We start from the raw sequence: 20,583 nt of genomic DNA on the forward strand, positions 1-20,583 counted from the left end.
CCCGCCCAAGAGTTTCAAATTTGAGCAAGATTTCGGGGCAAACTTATGGAGGCTTTGTGTATGCAAAGTAAATGGCATAATTAAGTGAAATGACATACACATGACGATACATTTAACAAATGTTGCGTGCAAATGCAAATCTCGGTGGCCCCCCAAACAAATGGAGACCGATTCATAATCCCGGCGATAAGTCGGAAAAATAGCATCCTTATTTGCGATGAACGCCCGCCCCGTTAAAGCCCTAAAATATGGCTACAATTGCTGGCGTCCTGAATCCTGAATCCTGATCCCTTGCTGCTGGCCAAATAGCCAGCGGTCGTCCTTCCTCGCGGGGGAGAGAGGAATGGAAATGGGTCGGAATGGAAATCGCTTAGCACAATTTCGGGCGCATTAGCGGCGATTACGGGTGTAGCCCTGGAATGTGCCAAAGCCGAGTGCACAATGCAAGGCAACAATGGCATAACAATCAAGAGTCAAATTAAAACGTTGCGCTTGCAGAAATTCAGTTTTTGTTCTCTGCTCTCAGAATCCCCGCCTCATGCTGCAGTCCCTGTCCGTGGTCCTGTCCATATTCCGCTGTCCTGTCCGCTGTCCGTCCAGCTTAGCGCCGCAAAGTATGCAGTGGCAAGTTGGCAAGTCCTGCTGACTGCGGTGGAAAACTTTAGCAAAAGCTAATCATAATTTCTCCGCTGATAGTTCGTCCAAAGTCCAAGTCCTTGTGCACGGACCATCGACCGAAAACCAGCTTGCACTTTTTATCTATCCCCCGCTTTATGATTATTTTCAATTCCCGTGAACCGCAGCGCCCTAAGCGCCACGTTATTGTCCCATAATTGAATATAATGGCCATGGAAATGGCTCTGCCAATGGGGGATCCGTCTCCGTGGGGCATTGTTCGGCTTTCAACGTTCGAATGGGGAGCCAGGCAGGACTCCTACGCAAGCTCATTGTATTAGCCGGCGATTATCCGACAGTTTGGCATGGAGTCCGCATCCTAAAGTCCTAGAAAAAAAAAACAATCGCCCGCGGGGACCTGCATGTGATTGGGTTCCAGCGCCACCTTTGTTGTTCCCACTCAGCGAGTCAAAAAAAACCCAAAAATTTTAATTTACATTGTTATAAAGCTGGTGAAATATTATTTTTATTAAATTATCATGTTTGTAAATGAAGTAGATAATACTGTATACATGTTTGCATATTTAATTTAAAAGCAAAGCCATTTAGTAGAGATAAAAAATCCTGTCTGTGGTGCCTGTTTAAAGCTATTTATTATGCCTACTTTTAATACAAAACTGCCAAAGAAATTGTCAGGGTTCTTAAATCAATTTAAAGGACATCCATGATTAAAAAAAATATATAATTTACAAATAAATTTCATTGGAAATTAGCTTACCTTTGGTAAAATTAAACTCTTTGTAACATAATTTCAGGCATCATCTAAAATGTTTACAAATCTGCAGCTATTTAAGTATTTAATTCAAAATATTCTGTCAAAGTATACCCAATTATAGGCTAGTTTCCGCCTGTGAACACTGATAAAAATAATTAAAACCGAAATGAATTTCATAATATCACGCATTGCTACTCACTTTATCATGCGGGAATCACATTAAATAAAAATGTAAACTAACGAGCCTGGGTGGCCTTAAATCGATCGCCGTAAAGTATGCAATGATTTATATCATAATCCTGTCACATGCTTTAGCGATTCAATACACAAAGTGCCGCGGGCCAAAACCGCGACCAAAGCCCTGCCAGCAGGTCCTGGCCGTGCCCCGAACCTGTGTCCTGTGTCCTCCCGTGTCCTCCTATGCGCCAACCTGCGTGCCCCGCCCGAAATGTCGTCGGCCGCCTGTCAGCGAGTCGATTTTGAATTGTCAGTGCCACGCCACACGTGTCACGTGCGTCATTGGACCGCCATTACATGGCAGCAGCTTGGCTGCCATCCTTCCTTCCGGCTGTTGTTTTTCTGGCCCCCACATTCCGCCGCACCACGTTTACGTGGACGAAATCCCGCACCGTTTTTAATTAATGAGCAGCACCAACCCCCCCTCCACGCCATCTGCTGGTCCCGCGATAGCTGAAAATCTGAAACTAAGCCGCTGTTTGGTCCGGTTTTGCTATTCATTTGCTGTCCGGCCCGGGCGTTTTAGTTGGGCATCAGCATTTTTAATTGGGATTATACATAAGTTGGGTTTACATAAGTAGTGGCGCCCAAAAATGGCCAAATGACAGATTTCATTGAACGCTGGGCCATCGGTCACTAAGCAGATCAGTTGACAGAAAGGATGTGGCGAGTTTCCAAATGACATATTGAATGCCACCCAGTCCCTGTCCGAGCACGGCTTCCGGCCTGCCAGTTAGAAACTCCGCTTTAAGGAATTTTCCTGATCTGGACCTTCATTCGGTTCTCGACCATGTCGCGGTAGTCGGACGCCTTCCATGTGCTAAGGTAACCTCTCTATGCTAAGGTAACCTCTCTACCAAGATAAAAAATGTCCCTCTTAAACAGCGAAACCCCACGCTGTTGCTTTTAGTCGCTCTGGTGGGATGTCCTTGAAATGCTGCCTATTATTTGGATCGATAAGCACGTCCTTATTCTCGTCAATGTCTTTCTCCTTGGCCTTTACAGTTGCATCCGGCCGAAACTCCTTGATATTCTTAGATTGGAAGTCGTTCAGAGCCGCGATACAGAGCTTCTGGATCACCTCCTGCTTATCCTCCATTCCTATTATTTTATATTCCTAATTAATTTAATTAATTAATTTAAAATAAAAACTATGTATTTCTCTTTCTCAAAAATTGTAATTAAACAACAGCCTCTTCAGACCCAGTCTCTTTCATACTTACTCCATGAATTCCCATGATTCATCTCTATTCTGTGGCTTGGCTCCACTGCTCCTTTGGAGTTCGTGTCCTGGCCATGAAACAAATGTTAATTACTTCATGGAGTACAAACGCCGCCGCCAAGGACTACAAACCAAATCAAAAGCCTTTTATATTTTAAAACGAAATTTAATTCAATTACGCAGCTAAACTGCCCAGCAGAATGTGATAACCGCAAAGCTGTTCCCAGGGATCTCCCAGAGAGATGACATGGGGTATGGGGGGATTAGTCGCAGGATGGGGGCGTGGTCTTGACTTGGCCAAGTAACTTGGCTGGCTGATTGCATTTGTTGCATTTTGTTGCTGCCGCCTGGTTGTCGTTTGTAATTGTCCGTACTTAAAAACTCATCAGACAAAACGACAATGCGACCCTGGTCTCTGGTCTATGGTCTCCGTCCTGGAATGGAATCTGAGCCACCATCGGTTGGACGCAGGACAGTTAAGGACAGTTCGGGGAGAAGAGAGGGTTTTTATCAACTGCACGACAAATATTGTGGCCTGCCCCAGGCGCAATAAGGCGGACTAAGCTCGTAACAGTTGCGTGCTTTTTAGTTGTTTAAATTGTGTGCATTCTATGCAAAGCGAGTAGCTGGCTCCCTGTTTGTCCAGTTGTGCGACAACAAGTGGACCAAAGTGGCAGAAATGACAGCCCCGATATCACTAGCCCCCATATATCAGCGGCCCTTGATGCCACCAGTTGGCAAGTATTTAATCAACACTCGACGGCTATGCCAGCCGCATTAAAAACTAGTTTGAAGCAGAAATACCGAAGAGATCGAGAGCCCCGACTACATGATACCTGGTTTTTGGTAAAGCTACCTACATACCAAAATTCTGATTGATAGGACAAGTTATAAGGAATAAACGAAGAGAGTAAATAGAGGAAATCGTGGAAATCGGAACATATTTTAAAGGTTTACCCATAAATTTATTTATTTATTTATTGATAGAATTATTATTTGAAACTTATTAAATATTGCTTGCTCTTTTTACCTTTCTCCAATTTACGTATTACGTTATGCACTCTGATTTAAAAGCTTCTTCGTATCATTTAATGTCCTGGGAGGATAGAGTATGCTTGAGTATGATAGAGAACTCTATAAAGTACTTATTCGATCCCTGGTACCCGCATTTGAGTAAACTGAATATACCCGTACACCAAAACGAAGTCCGCTTTTTAAAACTCTCCTCACTGGATGCCCAGTTCTGCGGCAATTAGTTCCATTGTGGCAAGAGGCACGGTACAGACCAGTCCAGACCGAGTACGGTTTGCATATAAATAAGGCGACAAAACTTTGCTAATGCCTACGATGAAGTTAGCCCCCGATTTCCATCTGGCGCATCTGCGCCACTAGACGCATTTTGCATTTTTAATGGCAGCCAAATCTTAGCAATTAAGAATTTAATGGTGGCCCACTGCAGTACCTTCACTTCACTAAGTGGCGTAAAATTAAGTGCTACCCCGTCTGGAGACGCTACCTGTCAAAGGTGTCTGCAAAGGGGTTCCCACGGAAATTCCTTTCAAAATTTGTGTGGTTGCCAAGACAAAATATTTACTCGAATCCACCTCCTACTTGCCAGGAAGCCTGGCACGCGGTGTCCTTACTCAACGAATCGTACTATTAATAAAGGAAATTAAACTAATTGTAAGCAAAACAAAAATATAAGAAGGTTATTTGACCATAAAGCTTTCGAATTTACGTTTTATTTCATTTATTATTTACAACTAAAATAAGATTAAAGTTTTGTTTTGTCTTCTCTTTTAACCATAATAGAAACCAAAAGATTTTTATTTGACACATGACGCATTTAAATGCAAGTCTCCCAAAATGTCATAAGAAATTGGTTACTTTAAATATTTCAATTCCTTCCTTATTGCTCTCACAGCTTAATGTTGATTCCTCACAAATGGAATATTTTTTTATCCAGACTCTTACCACAGCATTTGTGTATCGAATCGGCTTTAAGGAAACCGGATCTCCGATGATGCTGCTCTCCTTTGAGGTTGGAATTAATTTTGTGTCATTTTATTTGCGTGAAATAAAGGATAAAGGATGTACCGGCCACAAAGCGACCAACTTCGACCACAGGAGCAGGGGATTGCACGACGGGGCCAATCATACGAAACTTCACTGAGGATTGGGACTGTCAACGTGGCCCAAAAAGCAGTTGTCCCACAGAACCGCTGTCGCTCTGTTGCCAGTCCATCCGGCCATTCCAGCATCCCAGCATCCACCTATCCGGCGATCTAGTGCAAAAGACTGTCGGCGGTTGCGGACCGTAGTAAATGGACGAGGACTAGACCAGCGCCTGGAACTATGCTTTGAACTTAATTAGCTGCACATTACGAATTTTTACTGCCGGAGCCGGTTACTGCAGAGTCGGTCGCTCGATGGCGCGGAGCGGGACAGGTACTTACCACTTCCTTTGCTCATTTTATGGCAGGACTAATTTTTGTTTTCGACAGCGTCGCCAGCAGTAAAGGGTTGTCGCAGGGTTGGCTCTGGTACAAAAAAAAAAAAACAGCCGGAAGGAAGGGGGAAAAATGAGCAGGATGGGGGCCGGTCTGCAGGTAGGAAATGTCATGGGCTGCGTCCTCGACGGCAAAGGAAATGTTGCCGAGATTAAATGCACTGCAAAATGCAGGAGAAAAAGGAGGCGGTGGAGGAGGGTCACGGCAACGACAACGGCAACCGTCACTGCGGACAGGTGGTCAAGGTGTGATTATGCCCTTTTCCGCGTGAGTCCCCTGCTGCTTTCTGGGCTCCCTCGTTGGAAAATCCAACAACTTCCGAGCCTTTGTCCTGCGGGGCTTAATAAGCGCAATGAATTTATGCGGCCCACAAATTATACCAGCTCGCAGCTTTCTCTGCGAGTTGTGTAATTAAGGAAAATAAAAACCATCCTAGGAATTGCACACTTTAAATGTTCGGGTCGGCGGGCGTTGCTTACAGAAACCGATTCCCGATATTAAGCAATTATTTGTTTAAAAATTGAAATTTAAGCTCATAATTACCGCAAACTCCTATTACCTAGACACACACATTCACACCGATATTAAATTCCCTCGCAGGCGAAGGATAACATAACAGAGGTGAACAGAACCCATCATAAAGCGATAAGCACTTCGGCAGGGAGGCAGGGAGGAAGGAAAATATGTTTGTAAGCGATGAACTTCAAGTGGCTGTTGGTAAATATAAAGCGGCAAGTGAACTAAACCCTGAGCAACAAACACACTGCAGCACCACCACAGCACTGGGGTCCTGGGAATCTGAGCATCTTCGACTGGCTCCTGGGCACCGACTCACAACACACGGCACACGAAGCCAGTGTGTATATCAAAGAGTGGCGAAGTCCAGATAGCCAAGTTTAAGCAGAGCGAGAAATAAGTAAAGTAAATGCGACATAATTTAAGTATTTAATTTACTAATGGCTTTAAAAGAAACATTATTATGATATAAAAGGTAAAGTTTAAAGACAGGACACTCAAGCTATACTGCTTAAAAGAAAATATATAAACTGATTGCAGTTTATTATATGCTCGAAGCATTTGAATCATCCGAAATTAACTCTTTTGCCATTAAAATAGAAACTGTACCTTTTTGATTATATCCTTCAATTTGTTGTTTCAAGTGCACCAATAGATACTGCTTCGCACTGGTATCAGCAGGCAGGGTCGCAAAGTCGAGAAGCTTTCTCATCGCCTGTGGCGAGGAGCAGTCCGACTCCCCAAGAATATTCCACAACTCATCATTTGCCGGGGCACAAGTTGCAGAGCACGGAGCCCACCTCTGGCACGTGCTGCCGCATCCCGATCCTGGGCGGGACCGGGCCAGAGACCGGCAAAGGAAAACGGAGCCAAACAAGGAAAAGTGCAGCAGCAGCCACAACAAGTGCAAAAAAGCGGAATACTCGTAAAGAAGCATGAAAGAATGAGGCTCACAGAAGAAAGAACTATTTGGAGTCGGTATATCCGTTTATGAAGCCAACAACTTCCCTTACATAAGTAGCAGCAAGCAAAGGATATGGGGGCGTGTATGTACATACATCCTTACACACAAGGAGTAAGAGCCAACTTGTTTCGAGGCCGTGGAGCGAAGGCACGGCTTTTTGCCTTTCCCAATCCCAGCCTCTGGCCCAGTCCCAGTCCCAGTCGCACTTTCAAAGGGCTGTTTCCTCGAGGAGCTTTTCATAGACGTTAAGCCCGAGCTGCACTTGTCGTCGTCGTTGCTCCACGGAGCCCCCGCGCGACTCCACTCGGAAGTTTTCATAACAAATAAGAAGGACTCGATACTTTGAGTAGTCCAAAAGTTAAGACGCCGCTCAAAGGCTGCCAGCCAGATAAGAGATGCAAAGCTCTTGAGCGTTTGAAACTTAATAAAAAATCCTCGGCATGGCTCCTGCTCTTGCTTCGGCTCCTTCCGTGACTCTCGAGTAGTTGGGAAGTTCAATGTCAGGCTGCCGAGCGGAGGAGGATGGAAGCCTTGGAACGAGCCGCATAATTTCTTAACACATCGCAAGAAAGGGCTCGGCACACAATAAATAATAAGGAGCCAATTTTTTTTTCTTTTTTTTTTTTGAGATCCCTGAACGAGAAAACTTCGCTTTGCATAATTTTTAAGCCAACTTTCGCAGCTAAGAAAGAAACGAATCCTTTTGGCCACTGAGTGCAACACAAAAAACTGCTCTTTTCATTACCTTCTGCCAAGATTTTTGATTAAAATATTCATGCATGGCATGGCTGGAATCCCCCCTTCACGGTCTCTCCATTCAAGGTGCACACAGCCAGGGGCAAGTTTTTAGTTTTAATTAATTCGCATTTAAGGGGAAACTTTCATAGGGCCATTGTGAGGCATAAAATATGGCTAGTTGACCAGAGAATCGGGGACATGTCCACGCATTCGGTTGTTTTTGATTTATGTTTGCGGCGAGACCCTTGGACTATCTCGAAACGGGATCATGGGCACGTTCGTGGAGCCGTGGTCCTCCTCCTTGACCGAGGAGGAGGAAGCCCCTAACATTTATTCCATTGTCGAAACGCTAGTAGCTGGCAGCATTCAAAGCATTTCGCACCACATATTCCTTTTGACACCCGCTTTAATATTTATGGTGGCCATGGATGCAGCCTCCTCCGACCATCAGTTTCTTCCCAGCCAGCTCCACTGTGTTTTGTTTCAAGCAATTTAACAGCTTTTGGGTAAAATAACAAGCCCGACAACCAGCAAGCACACATCACAACAAACAAGTGCCGCACATTCCCGGAACGGGTGGAGGAACGGGTCCCGGAACGGGCAGCAAAAAGTCAGGCCAAACAATGCGCCACCATCGCCAGGAGTAGTTTGCTCCTGCGGCGGGGAGATGCAGATGCCGGAGCAGGACGCAGGACCCGGGAATGGAGACACAGCCAAGGGTAAGGGGGCACTGCATATTTTTGCATCACAAAATAAACCGCAACAGCAGCAATTTGCGTCGGTTGTTAGTTTGGAGAGTTGCTTAAAATTTACATGGACAGCGCGCACACATGACTAGACAGCCGATCTATGGGGCTGGGCAGAGCACGTGTACACCATGGAGACGTCGGGGTGCGGATGGGGATGCGGATGCAGATGCATATGCATGTGGGCATGCTGGACCATAACTGAATAAAGTCCATTTTTAAACAATTACCTTCAGGAGTGCTTTTATGGCAGCGGAAGTTGCTGACCAGTCCAAAGTAGCCGCCACAATGAGGCAAATAAAAAGGAGCAACAATTAAATATCCGCCAGGATTAATCTTAAAAGTACTCGAGAGACCTCTCAGGGGCCCGCCAGTGGTTTGCAGTTTCCAAAAAAAGGACTTGCAATCAATCAAATCCCCGAAAGATACACATTCCATTGCATACATCGGTAGCAATCAGGATCAGGCATTGATTTTTAGCAATACGGTTGGATGAAAGCTTTATGCACTGGGAGAAATAATTTTAACAATTATTATTTAAAAAAATATGTAAAAATTTATACAAAATTGTACATTTGTCTGTCAGGACTATTTAATTTAATTGTATGCATAACAAGCCTTCATATAATATCAACTTACAGTTGTAAATAATTGGAATTGAAATTGGAATAAGTAATAATTTACGGAAACTCTTTTATTCATACATTTAAATTTGTCAAGAGTTATAGAAAATTATCTCCATTAATCAAAATTAAATATAATTATTAAATTATAAGAATATTATAATAGGCCCATTCTTCTAGGTGAAAGAAGTGCCTTTTTTAAAAAAGAAACAATTTTCTGGTACCCCTTAACCTTCCTCAACCTTACAAATTTATTTTTCCGTGTGAACTCTACTCTCAAACATCAAAAATCTTCGTTCAACGAAAAACGGCGACCCCCTTTAACCGCATCATAAGTTGTGCATCATAAGTGGGCCACCGTGGCGTATACGTGATCTGCCTGGCGATGCGCATAAAGTATAATTGTGAGCGAAGAACGAAGGACCCACCATTATTTGTTGAGTGCTTTTCAAGGTTGTCGCCTCGCTCGAGGATCCCAGGCAGCGCTTTCCACTTACGTATGTGAGCTGCACAAAAAGGCAGCACTCGAAAAACCCAAGAGTTGCGCAAAATAACTAAAGTTGCAACAGAACGAGAAAACATTAGGCAACAGCGGAGGCGGGGGAAGCAGCCATTGTGATGGGACCCCGAGGCAAGGCTACGCATGCGTATCGCCGCAGCCACGCCCATCGCACGTCAGTACAGGACACTCACTCTTGGCCCTGCCCGACTTGAATTATGAAATGTGAAAATTGTGTTAAATAAGTAAACAGAGGATGCGTTTGTGCAACATGGCGATGCACACACACACATGACACCACAACAATCTTTGCCATTTTCCCATTTTCCGCAGCTTCCACCTCCCCCATTGGTGGAAAATAGACACTCCCGAGTCACGTAGCCACGAACTGACTTTCATATTTCATGGCAGCCCAGCCGCCCAGCCGAGCAGAGAAAAAACCCATTTAGGCAAACGGCGAACACCCGCATCACAGCCTCAGATCCTTTGGGCACTCCATCTCCGCCCCCTTGGACGCCGTGCAGCAGTTGCAATATTTGATCTAAAATATGTATGCCCGGGCGGAAATTGTTTTCGTGTTAAATGGCGGAAGCAGCGACGGCATTGTAATTAAAATTTGCTTAAAACTTAATGGCAAGTATTTAATATACAATTGGAATTTCACCCTGGCCGGCTGGTGAATTGGAAGAGCGCAGCTCCACATCCCAGGAATGTGCTCAAGGTTGTGGGCCGACTGATGGATACTGGTACACTTAAAGAAAATTAAAAATGTAAGAGGTAAATGGAAATGCTATTAAACAAGAAAGAACCAAAAAAGAAAGGAAGAACTATAAATATTTTATTTTTAATCATAGTATTTTAGTATACATTCTTTATTACATTTTTAGATAAAGCCATAAACTATTTATACAATTATTTAAAGTGTACCAGTCGTAATTAAAGTTGAGGTGCTTTCAGGTTGAGTTGAACCCCCAATGAAGAAGGATAATTATATGTTTCAATACCTTTGATCTGGCGAAAGAGTGGCGCAACTTTTAATGCGTATCCTGCCGCGCACACACATTCGCCACCGCCTAAAAGTATTCAGTGAATGTTCCGGGCGACTCCAGTTGCATGCAAAAATATTCTCCCCAATGGCTTCTTGCCCTTCGGACTCCGGACTCTGGAAACTCCGAGCCCCGGAAAACCCGCTTTGCATGCGTATGTGCATGCCTCAAATAGTTTCCACACATTAAATTTCCGGACTGGTGTCCGTTCTTTAAATGCAGAGGGAAATGCAATAAACGCCAACCTAAAAGCCACGCCAAAAAATTACAAAAATTACAGCTGGCGAAGCCAAGGCCCCGGGGCTCTCGGAATGGTCAGGGTGAAAAATTCCAATGGCAAAGCAGAATGCCGAAAATGAAATGACGCTAAAAGTATCGCAATAAAAATGCATTAAAATGCCTCACCAGGGAGTAAATAATTTTGTAGCTCCAATCGCAGACGTCGTCGATTTGTAGTTGAGTGCAGAGAGACAAAATTTTAGAGAGATTTATTAAAAAACATTCGAAACTATAGAAATATCGGGGGTGCCCAAAATCATGTTTAAAAAATAATAAAAACTTTAAACATATATGGTATTACAGTCAATACAGTTATTTTCTATATTTTATATCTTAAAGCCTTCACCGTATTCACTCTCGAAATCACATCTTGAAATTATGGCCTATTTCTCCATGTGCATTTATCGTATTCGATTATATTGAAATACAATCGATGCCTGAACAATTAGGCGCCGATTCGTAGGGTCTATAGTCTGAATAGTCTGCGAATAATATTTTTATGGCCAGTGGCGCGCATAAATCCCGGACAGTCGGCGTTTAATTCAAAATGGACAGAGAAGGAGCAGGAACGTGCGACTCCAGCTTAGCAGCGCAACTCCCTGCAGGATAACGACGACTGGCTCCATAATTTATCGGTCCGCTTGATTTGAGTGCATAAATTCCTTGGCAAACGCCTTGGAGTCCGAATCCTGTATCCACTCCTCTCACAAGCTGCTCAATGAGCCGAAGATGCAGAACATTTTGTAAGACGATGCGCTTTTAATGTGTTTATTGACTTTGCAAGGGAAAAGGAGGGATGGCTGTGGGGTGGGGCTGTGGAGTGTTAGGTGCGAAGCGGAGGGATTAGGCCAATCAATCAAAAGCTATCGAGTTAATTAAAGCAGATGGTGCTCAAGGAGCCCGACGACTATTTGGGTCAACTGTTGGTACTCTGCAACACATTTTCATACATATTTATTGCTGGAAAAATGTAAATAAATTCCAAGTATGGTATGTTCGAGTGGCAAGGAGAAGTGTGTAGTGTGTTTGTCAATTATAACTATAAATACATACATATTTGTGTGGGTTGTGTCCGCCCTCCTCCCAGGACTGTAATTGCATATGGAACATGAAATTTCACTTAGATTCGCATGCAACTAATCTGCTCCTCCGGAAGGTGTGTGGCTGTGTATGGTTAGTGTGTGTGCACAGTATATTTGATAGTTATTTTGTGAATTGTTCTCGAAGGACACAGCAGTCCATTGAAAAGAGCTGTTCGAGTCGGACAACTACTGTGCACAACAAAAAAATTCATTAAAAATGCAGCAAAACCTTAATTAAATTCCCCAACTCGGTGAGTAGCAAACACTGGCACAGACGGAGCCGGCCACAGAAAGTTCAATTGCAAATTACTTTAAATACAAACAAAGCCAAGTGAATAAGCAAATAATACTAAGTGAATGATGAAATTATTTCAATATTGCCTAGTGGATTATATATGCACATAAATACATATTTATGTTCAGTTATGTACAAGATGGCAGACAATGGATTTTAGGATGCGACGATACGAAATTTATAAATTATAAAACATACATACATACATTCATATGTGTGAACTTTAACTGAATAGAGATATTCATGGTTGATTAAAAATAAATAAAATAATAAATAAATTAAAAATGCAAGTAGTATAGTAAAATTCATAAATCGTGAAAAAAAAGTTAGAGTTTGTTAATTTTAGTCATATTATTATTATTTTCTCTTTATGCCGTTTGAATGTACCGTTAAACGTTAACGGTTTTTAGATTCATCTGAATTTCACTTACAAAATTTACTGACAGTAAGAACTCAGCAACATGTAATTTTGTCGCCAAGTAATTTTGTTAGTATTCATATATCTGATCCTGACATTCCGCATTTTTCTAAAGCAACTTATACCTAACAAAATTTAACCCAAAACAATCAAAACTTGGTTGTCCGCTGTGCAACACTGATAGTGCTGAAAGAAGCTTCTGGTAAATGTACAGCCCTTTCCAGCACTGCTAGCGAGTCTTTTCCTGCAATGACATTTCCGTTTTAGTTCCGGAAAGCAATTCTCAGAAATTAAGTCAAGCGTCTGATGTTTCGCTTCTTCAAGCTGTACTCGCTCTACATGAATAACACGGGTCTTTCTGCGTCACAAAAATCTTGCATGTGCGAGAAGTTGCCACGCGCAATGCTCGACGTGACGGTGAATCGCTTCAATGTCTGCGAGCTTTGCGGCCTGATCCGCCGTCCTCGAACGTGCTCCAGCGACGAGGAGGAAAAGCTAGATGCCGAACGGCAGAAAATATTGTTGCAACGCCGCCGCGCCGAGGAAGCTGCCCAAGGAAACAAGGCGCCCCGTTTTAAAGTGGCCGTTAAGGGCAAGAAACCGCATGCCAAGTCCAGTGGTAGGCGTACCAAGAGCGACAACTGGAACAGGACTGAAGGAGGCGGTCTTGGAGAAGCTGGTGATGGCGATGGCCCTAAAGAGGCCAGTAAGATGGGTCGTCGCCAGCTGGAGCCGTCAGCACCACCACCATCGTCGCCATCGCCGGCTCGATCGGGTTCGCCGGGCGAGGATTTGCCCTCAAATTACGCACGCAGGCGCTTGATCTACGACGACCAGCTAATAAAGAAGTTTATTCCACTGAAGGGGCCTATAACGGATCCATCTGGAGGTGCCATATCCAAGAGAAGTGGCAGCATCTGGGACGCACCAAACTATCCACAGGGACCACTTTCTAAGGATAAGCTGCAGGGCGGCGGCTTGAGTTCATTGAAGTCCAGGGGCAAGTACACCGAAAGCCAGCTGGCCAGTCAGTTTCCTCCCTTTGACGATTACGACGGTCCTTCTGAGGACGCCCTCATCGTGGACAGTGCCCGGCGCATGCTCAATCGCCCGAACTCGCTGTATATGGAACCACGTCCGGATTTGCCCAACAATCGCATAGGCAACTATGGCTCGAGCTTGGGCCACATCTGGTTTGCATCACAGTCAATATCTTCAGCGCCGAAACCCAAGATCCCCGAGCCGCCGTTTAGTCCTTTCAATCAAATAATCAACAAGCCATTATCAGAGCATATAAAAGACGACACCAAGGGATGCAATAAGAGCAGCGACACATCGTCTTCCCCAATACAACTGCGGACAAATGCAGAAGAAGCTGTGAAATCTGAGGAGATCCTCCAGAACCTCGGTTTGATGGAGTTTTCTTATGGGAATGACGAAACCACTGTTGATGAATTACCAAATGTAGCTTCCCCCAATAAAACCATGACTGATGAAGAGTATTTAAAAGTTGTTTCAAGAGAATTGGGCACACATGGTGGAGAATCCATCATAATAGGCGGACTAAAGGAAAGCGAGGAGAAGAATACTTCGACTAAGAACAGCATTTCGGTAAAAAATCATGAAAAAAGTGACCCTAGAGAAAGATCAAATTATGGTAAGACTTCTGAAAAGTTAGAATCGCGAAGTCTAGAACGGATAAGCAGCAAGGAAAGTGTATGTCCAGTTCCTAGAGGGAAATATTTTAAGAATATGCCAATGATTATCCAATCAATAACGCCCAGAAACCCAGTTGTTGTCCCTGTAGTCGAAAAGCAGAATCCTCTTGAGAGATTATTTACCAGGAAGCTAGAGACGTTGGAGAAAGTTCAACACGTGTGCGGAGACCTTCCCGTGCCTCAGGCTTCCTATGTTAGGGAATTGTCGAGTAAACTCTCAGTGAGTTGCGTTCAAGTGCAACCTGCCTTGTCAGTCTCCAATCTCAGCGAAGTTCTGCCCAAGGATTGTCAAGATACTTGTCAAGATTCTAGGCATGAAGTTGACCCTTCTAGCAGGCTCGAAATGCCGATACCCCTTGTAGCTAATCCCAAGAAGCTTTTGAACAGGAAAACTATCCCTGGCGAAGAGCGTTTTTCGGAAGCCAAATCTTTACCTTCAAAATGTAACCAATGCCGACGCCCCATTAGAAATCAGGCAGCCAATAGTAACTCTAGGAAAATATCAAAAGGGGAGTTACAACTATTAATGCTAAAATTAGCCAGCAAACAACGAGTGTGTCCACTGCATTTGGATACAGCAAAGAAGTTCCTATGCACGCACAAGATAAATAATAGATTCGACATTTTGGAAAAGGACGTTAACAGAATTCCCGTGGCCAAAATGCTGTTTACCTGGAAGCTTGAAACTTTTGAGACAGTTTACCATATGAGCGTAGACCTCCCCAAGGTTCATTTAGTTGTCTATGTCAGGCAGTTGTCAGGAAAACTCTCAGAGAGTTACCTTCAGAATCAACATTCCATGTCCTTCCATAAGTTCTGTTTGCCTAATTTAGGGATACCTCCTAGGGCTACCTTGCAAACGAAAAAGGAAATGAGAGCAGTCTGGCCATCAATGAGACCCCTAAACTCCTCGCGGTCTACCACTTTGGAAGAAAATTCGCGTAAGAATACGAAAACTATGACAGCTATGAAGCGGAAGTCCCTGAAATTAATAGAAGGTAACAATAGTTTAATGGTTAGAAAAATCTATAAAATTAACGAAAAAATAAACCCTCAGAAACAGAGTTGAAAAGGCATTCTCAGGTCGAGGACATAAACAGACCCAGAAGCCCCGTTCGAGAGCCTGAAACTAGCCAAGATTCAGAGAATGAAAGAGAGATGATAGTAGCTATAGTTAAACATTTTAGATCTATAAGGAAGCCATTGAGGAAGAAGTCTCGGGGGTTTTAGCACCTATTAAAAATAAAAATGGATAAGATAAAAATCGTTACCGGCTCCGATGCCCTGTTGGGGCAGTACTCAACCACAGAAAGACTGAATGGCCAGGTTTGTGTATTCCAAACAGGCAGCCTCATTAAAATCGTAGATAAAGGTATGGAGAGTCCTGAGATCGACTGAAAAAAGGGTTTGCCATCTCAGGTCAACAACGGAAACACCTTTGTACTGTGTACGTAAGTTACAGCGCTCTCTTGGGGCTTACTTGTTTATATTCTAAAAATCTCCCACTCAGGGATCTTTTCTGTTTCGAGACCACCACCTGGTCTTGCTTACATTCCCTGATGCCAAGGATTACCAACTGGTATTTTTTCTTTTTATAAAGCCGCGACAGATAACCGAGAGTCCAAATCCATAAAGATTCTGTCTTGGTGATTGTTAAGAGTATTCATTTTCATTCCACATTTTTTAACGGAGCAAAAAATGAAAAGAAATCTTTTTTTACGTAGGTTTTTCACAAATCAGTACAGGAAATGGCACCAACTTTGAGTGCAAAAGCTGGAAATAAGCCGGAAATCAAGTTTGAAGTGCACTATCGACATCCGACAGCTGTTTTTGTGGGCGGATTGGCAATTTTAGCATATGTGATCCTCTGCTGGCTGTCTTACATCATCATTATTGTGAGTATGACGATTCCAAAAGAATACACTTATTAGGAAATTAATTATCCCTGCCTCCAGTTATCTAGCTGTGCAGTGATCATCGGGCTATTCCTACCGAGACAGGCCTGGCACATGCTAAGCTCCACGCTCAATCAGTACCATATCGAACGACAGTTTAAAGACGAATTATAGTATATTGTATATTTGTTTTTTTTTTAATAAAACGTTCGAGCAAGAACTACAAAACGCTCAAATATCTCTCACATCAGATCAGAATTGCCTAGCTTTATTTTTATATAATAGTTAATTGCGTGTTACACTACTAATTTCTTTAAGTTGTTAGTTCACTTTAATTACATTTAGAGTAAATATTTATGCGCATAGTCACGGTATGCGCTCTCATCTACGTACTCGCTATGATTATTATCAATTGTAATCGCTTCCTGCACTCTCGCTGCCACTGTATACATTTACAAACGTATGAATACAAGTACAAATAAAGATTAATAAAAGTAGTTTGTTTAAAGGCTTGAGAACATACTGTGGCAACTCATCTCAAGACCCAACTGCAGCCTAAAAAAGAAACTAACAAATGCTCTGGGTCAACGTAATATTGCATATAGGAATTATTGTGTGTGCGGACTACAGCCAAATACGTATACTGAAGGGAGAACTGCAAGCGTTAAGCTCAATCCGAAGTGTGTCTTCAAACAACTAACGAAAACGCGCTGGAACTCGCTCGACAAGCATTCGCTGTACTTGGAATAATAGTTCGTGGGCTGCTGCTGCTGCTGCTGATGTACTTGATGTGTGATTCTTGTTCTATGTCTTCTTATCAATTAGCTAGATGCGGATCATTAAATATTAATAAAGATTGTGGGGCTTCTACGTCCATCCTAGTTGCCAGCAACGTTTTGCACTTCACTTGAACTGATTATCTCGTAATCTTTGCTCGAGCTCTCCGAGTCCGATCCCGAGGTGCGTGGTGTGCTGAAACAGAATTATTCGAATTATTAACGAAATATCATGCCTGCGTTTGAGGTGTAACTTTGGCAATATGTAAGTTGTATATATATGCTGGTGAACGAAGATTGTAATGAATGAAGAACTTACTCTGTTGATACTTGAACCTTTTCGTTCCCACAGCCAATTTGTATCAGGAATAAGTTTACCATGAGCCATAATAATGAGTATTTTTATAACCAAACTACCGCTTAAATGAGAACCTTCACTGATCACGAAAGGAAAATGTATTTACAAATGACATGCTTCAGAAAATAAATATAAAATTGTTATGAAAATGCGCAAACCAAAAGAATTAATGCTGTTTAATTATACAATATTATTTATTAAGGAACAAAGTGTGTGTTGGTGTGTACAATTAAAAGCTAGAGTTAATTTATATTTCTTTCTCTTTACAATTTGTTTTTTTTGTTGTTTTTTTATGACAAAACAAAACGAAAAGCACGTGGGAAACAAAACAGATTATAAATACAAAAATTCGAGCAATAAGACGGAAAACTTTTCAATTTAGAAAGAGAAATAGAGAGAGGGGGGACCCTTCTTACCCATCTTTGGAATCCTTGGGTTGCGTCTGAGACTCATCCACATCCACATCCTCGTCCTCGTACTCATCAGCCCCAACTTTGCGACGCTTGCGGATCTCCATGTCGGTGTCGTGTTCTTTAATCAGCTCAATTTTCTCAGGCTCAAGCGTTGAGACTTCTGCATCCACATCACCGTCGCCGTCAGCATCAGCATCTACAGCTGTATCCTCGGCATCGCTGTCCTTATCCTTTTTCTTGCCCTTAGACTTGGATTTCTTATCAGTTTTGCCACTTGCTTCGCTGTTATAGTTGCTCTGTTTTCAGGAAAAAAAAATACATACAATTATCAGGTTAATTCACGCAATATAGGCAATATTGAAAAGACAAACCTCATAAAGCGGCCAGAAGGACTCGAAGAAGCCCACATCCTCGGTCAGATTTGGGAAGATCCAGAAGTGCAGCTTGCCACCGGTTAGTGCCCACACAATGGTGAACACAATCAGACGAACCACGGTCAGCGCCAGGATAAAGACAAGGAAGCCTGCTGCCGCAATGGAGAGATAGTAGACACCTTTGCGCAGCATTGGTGGCCATAGAGGGAATAAACAGATGCCAACGGCACCCAGAAGCAGGATGAAGCCAAAGATCCAGTAATGGAGAGGAATGGGGTCGTAGATCCACACATAGGCCTCGGAACCGTCCACGAAGATCTGCTCGGGATGCATGTCCAATCGAATCTTGCGCTTTTTCTTCTCCTTCTTTTCCTTTTCGTTGCCGGTAGCTCCTCCATCGCCCTGTGTATTCTCCGCCTCCGGATCGGTGTCCTTCTTGTCATCCTTTGCTTTGTCCTTTTCCTTCTCCTTTTCCTTGTCTTGGCCCTTTTCTTTGTCCGCCTTCTTACCCCGAATCTCTTCCAGCGTGACTGGCACCTTCTTAGCGCGATGGAAGAACTTGTGCTCCAGCATAACATCCAGGAACTCCACTACCTGCTCCCGGGTGGTGAAAAGCGGATTGCTGCCCTCGGCAAACTTGGATTTCATCAATGCATCGATGGCCTTGCTGGAGGTGAAGTACTCGACGACGTGGCTCAAGAACTTGGTCTTCTTCGTCTTTACGTTCTTCTTCAGCCATTTGGCCACATTCTTCTCATCCTTTGAAGGCTTGTCCACCTTCTGGGCGCCCGGCTCGGTGTACTCCTGTTTGAAATAAAAATACACCAAATTTAGTTACTTTTTTACAGAGCATTGGAGGAAGCTCAAGCTATAGGCGAATATAGGCCACGACACCAATTTCGTGTTAGTCACACTTAAGTCGGTGCGGGGGCTCTCGTGGGATTTTCCCTCTAAAAACAATGCCCAGTACCAATCCATCATCGAAGATCTCCTGCTCCTCCTCCGCCTGCTCCTCCTCGTAGTACTCCTCCTCGTAGTACTCCTCCTCGTTCATTTTCGGATAGAATAGGAAACTGCGAACTTGGTAAATAACAAAGCCACAATGCCTTATTGATGGCTGTGACGTGTTGCACTCGCTCCGAGAGTCTAGAAAGTATTGAATCTTGACTCTGGTCAAACGAGTGGCGATCACCAACACACAAACACGAGCAAGCGCCAACCAACAACACACAAACACATACGGACACACACACGTGGAGAGTACACGAGCGTATTGAAACTTTCCCCAACAACAACAGCTGCGGCAGCGGCGGCCACATCCAGCAGCTGATAAGTGGGGCTGCCTGCACCTGACAAGTGTTGGTAATGAGAGAGAGCCCCAAGCTCAAAGAGAGCTTAAAGAGAGAGGCTCGAGTTAAAGAGCGGGTTAAGCGAGATCACCGTTACATGCTCACAGCTGTTTACACTGTGTATCACAAAGCTAATTGGCTGGAAAGTAAGTAAATACAAGTAAATGCAGCGCAAACGGCGCATTTCTCCTCGCAGCGGGACAAGTTAATTATAGACCTTTGCATGCGGGGGGCTGAATTCATGGAATCCAGCAAAAAACACGCACTCACACACACGCAATTGGGTGGCCCCTGAACTTGCCCCCCACAAATGCGTAAAAAGTCTTTAATATAATATAAAATGCGGCCGTGATCTCCACTCCCATATCAGTGATCTGAGCTTTTTCTTGTTTGCCATTTCACGTTTTTTGCCGTTCCGTATCAAAACAAAAAACAAACACTCTCGGCGTGCCAATTGGACTGTGGCACCACCCACACTGACACCTGGCAGCAGCTGGATTGCCTTTTCGCTCTCAATTCACTTACATCCTTGCGACGACGGGTGCGCTTCTTTTCCGACATTCTCGTTCTCAGGTGCAATGAATTCTTGTCTTCGAATTGGTGTTAAAAACAATTTTGATAATATTCTGCGTGGCTGGGGATGTGAAAAATTCGATTCAATCGAATCCTACCAGGGATGCAAAAACTTCGATGTCACTATCGATAGCATCGATGTTTTTTAAAAAGGCGATACATCGATGTTTGGCCATTAGATATTTTCTACACTTAAAAAAATTCAGCTAATATTACTTATGCTAAACATAATTTCCTATTTAGGCTATTATACCATTGCAGGGTATTATATTTATAGTCAGAAGTTTTTATAAAGTAAAAAATATTCTTGAGTTTAAAAATCGTAAAATTAGATTTCAAAAAAATTAACTTTGTTGTCCTTCAACATACTTTTACCTACTCTTAGATATGGCAATTTTTTATTAATACTAAATTTTAGTTTTAATTTTATGCAAATTGGATGACTTTTTGTATTTATATTATGTGAAATATTTCAACCCCGAGTTATAATTATGTAAATTTTGCCAAATCTTAAGTTGCCCAAAATTGCTTTCCTTCTTTTTTTATAAAACTTATATGGACG

General features: G+C 43.1%; 2 protein-coding genes across 6 annotated transcripts; one reads left to right on the forward strand and one right to left on the reverse strand.

The window, feature by feature from the left end:
• Positions 1–12,607: 12,607 nt before the first annotated feature.
• On the forward strand, positions 12,608–16,348 carry LOC108081961 (uncharacterized). 4 transcript variants are annotated; one of them, XM_070289074.1, is made up of 6 exons: positions 12,608–12,767; positions 12,833–15,281; positions 15,341–15,734; positions 15,794–15,942; positions 16,008–16,178; positions 16,239–16,348. In XM_070289074.1, exons 2-3 carry the CDS (start codon positions 12,872–12,874, stop codon positions 15,511–15,513), a joined length of 2,583 nt encoding a protein of 860 aa, XP_070145175.1. In that variant the 5' UTR covers positions 12,608–12,767; positions 12,833–12,871; the 3' UTR covers positions 15,514–15,734; positions 15,794–15,942; positions 16,008–16,178; positions 16,239–16,348. The 4 variants fall into 4 exon arrangements, with proteins under 4 accessions (XP_070145175.1, XP_070145176.1, XP_070145170.1 ...); XM_070289075.1 differs by having other exon boundaries at positions 12,609–12,773; XM_070289069.1 differs by having other exon boundaries at positions 12,609–15,281; positions 15,794–15,929.
• Positions 16,347–20,117, reverse strand: Trp1 (translocation protein 1). Of its 2 annotated transcripts, none has more exons than XM_017177363.3 (4): positions 19,974–20,117; positions 18,097–18,903; positions 17,729–18,021; positions 16,347–17,150 (listed from the first exon to the last, which is right to left on the reverse strand). In XM_017177363.3, exons 1-4 carry the CDS (start codon positions 20,007–20,009, stop codon positions 17,057–17,059), a joined length of 1,230 nt encoding a protein of 409 aa, XP_017032852.1. In that variant the 5' UTR covers positions 20,010–20,117; the 3' UTR covers positions 16,347–17,056. The 2 variants fall into 2 exon arrangements, with proteins under 2 accessions (XP_017032852.1, XP_017032851.1); XM_017177362.3 differs by lacking the exon at positions 19,974–20,117 and adding an exon at positions 19,070–19,248.
• Between the last annotated feature and the right edge of the window lie 466 nt (positions 20,118–20,583).

This window comes from Drosophila kikkawai, chromosome 2L (genome assembly GCF_030179895.1).
Source record: "Drosophila kikkawai strain 14028-0561.14 chromosome 2L, DkikHiC1v2, whole genome shotgun sequence".
NCBI lineage: Eukaryota > Metazoa > Arthropoda > Insecta > Diptera > Drosophilidae > Drosophila > Drosophila kikkawai.

Bases quoted from the DNA above. Each gene is read 5' to 3' on its own strand.
- LOC108081961 (XM_070289074.1), top strand. From the start codon at position 12,872: ATGTTTCGCTTCTTCAAGCTGTACTCGCTCTACATGAATAACACGGGT. The intron at 15,282-15,340 runs GTAACAATAGTT...ATAAACCCTCAG, and splicing joins GTCCCTGAAATTAATAGAAG to AAACAGAGTTGAAAAGGCAT.
- Trp1 (XM_017177362.3), bottom strand. From the start codon at position 19,153: ATGAACGAGGAGGAGTACTACGAGGAGGAGTACTACGAGGAGGAGCAG. The intron at 18,904-19,069 runs GTACTGGGCATT...TATTTCAAACAG, and splicing joins AGATCTTCGATGATGGATTG to GAGTACACCGAGCCGGGCGC. The intron at 17,151-17,728 runs GTAAGAAGGGTC...ATTCTGTTTCAG, and splicing joins CCCAAGGATTCCAAAGATGG to CACACCACGCACCTCGGGAT.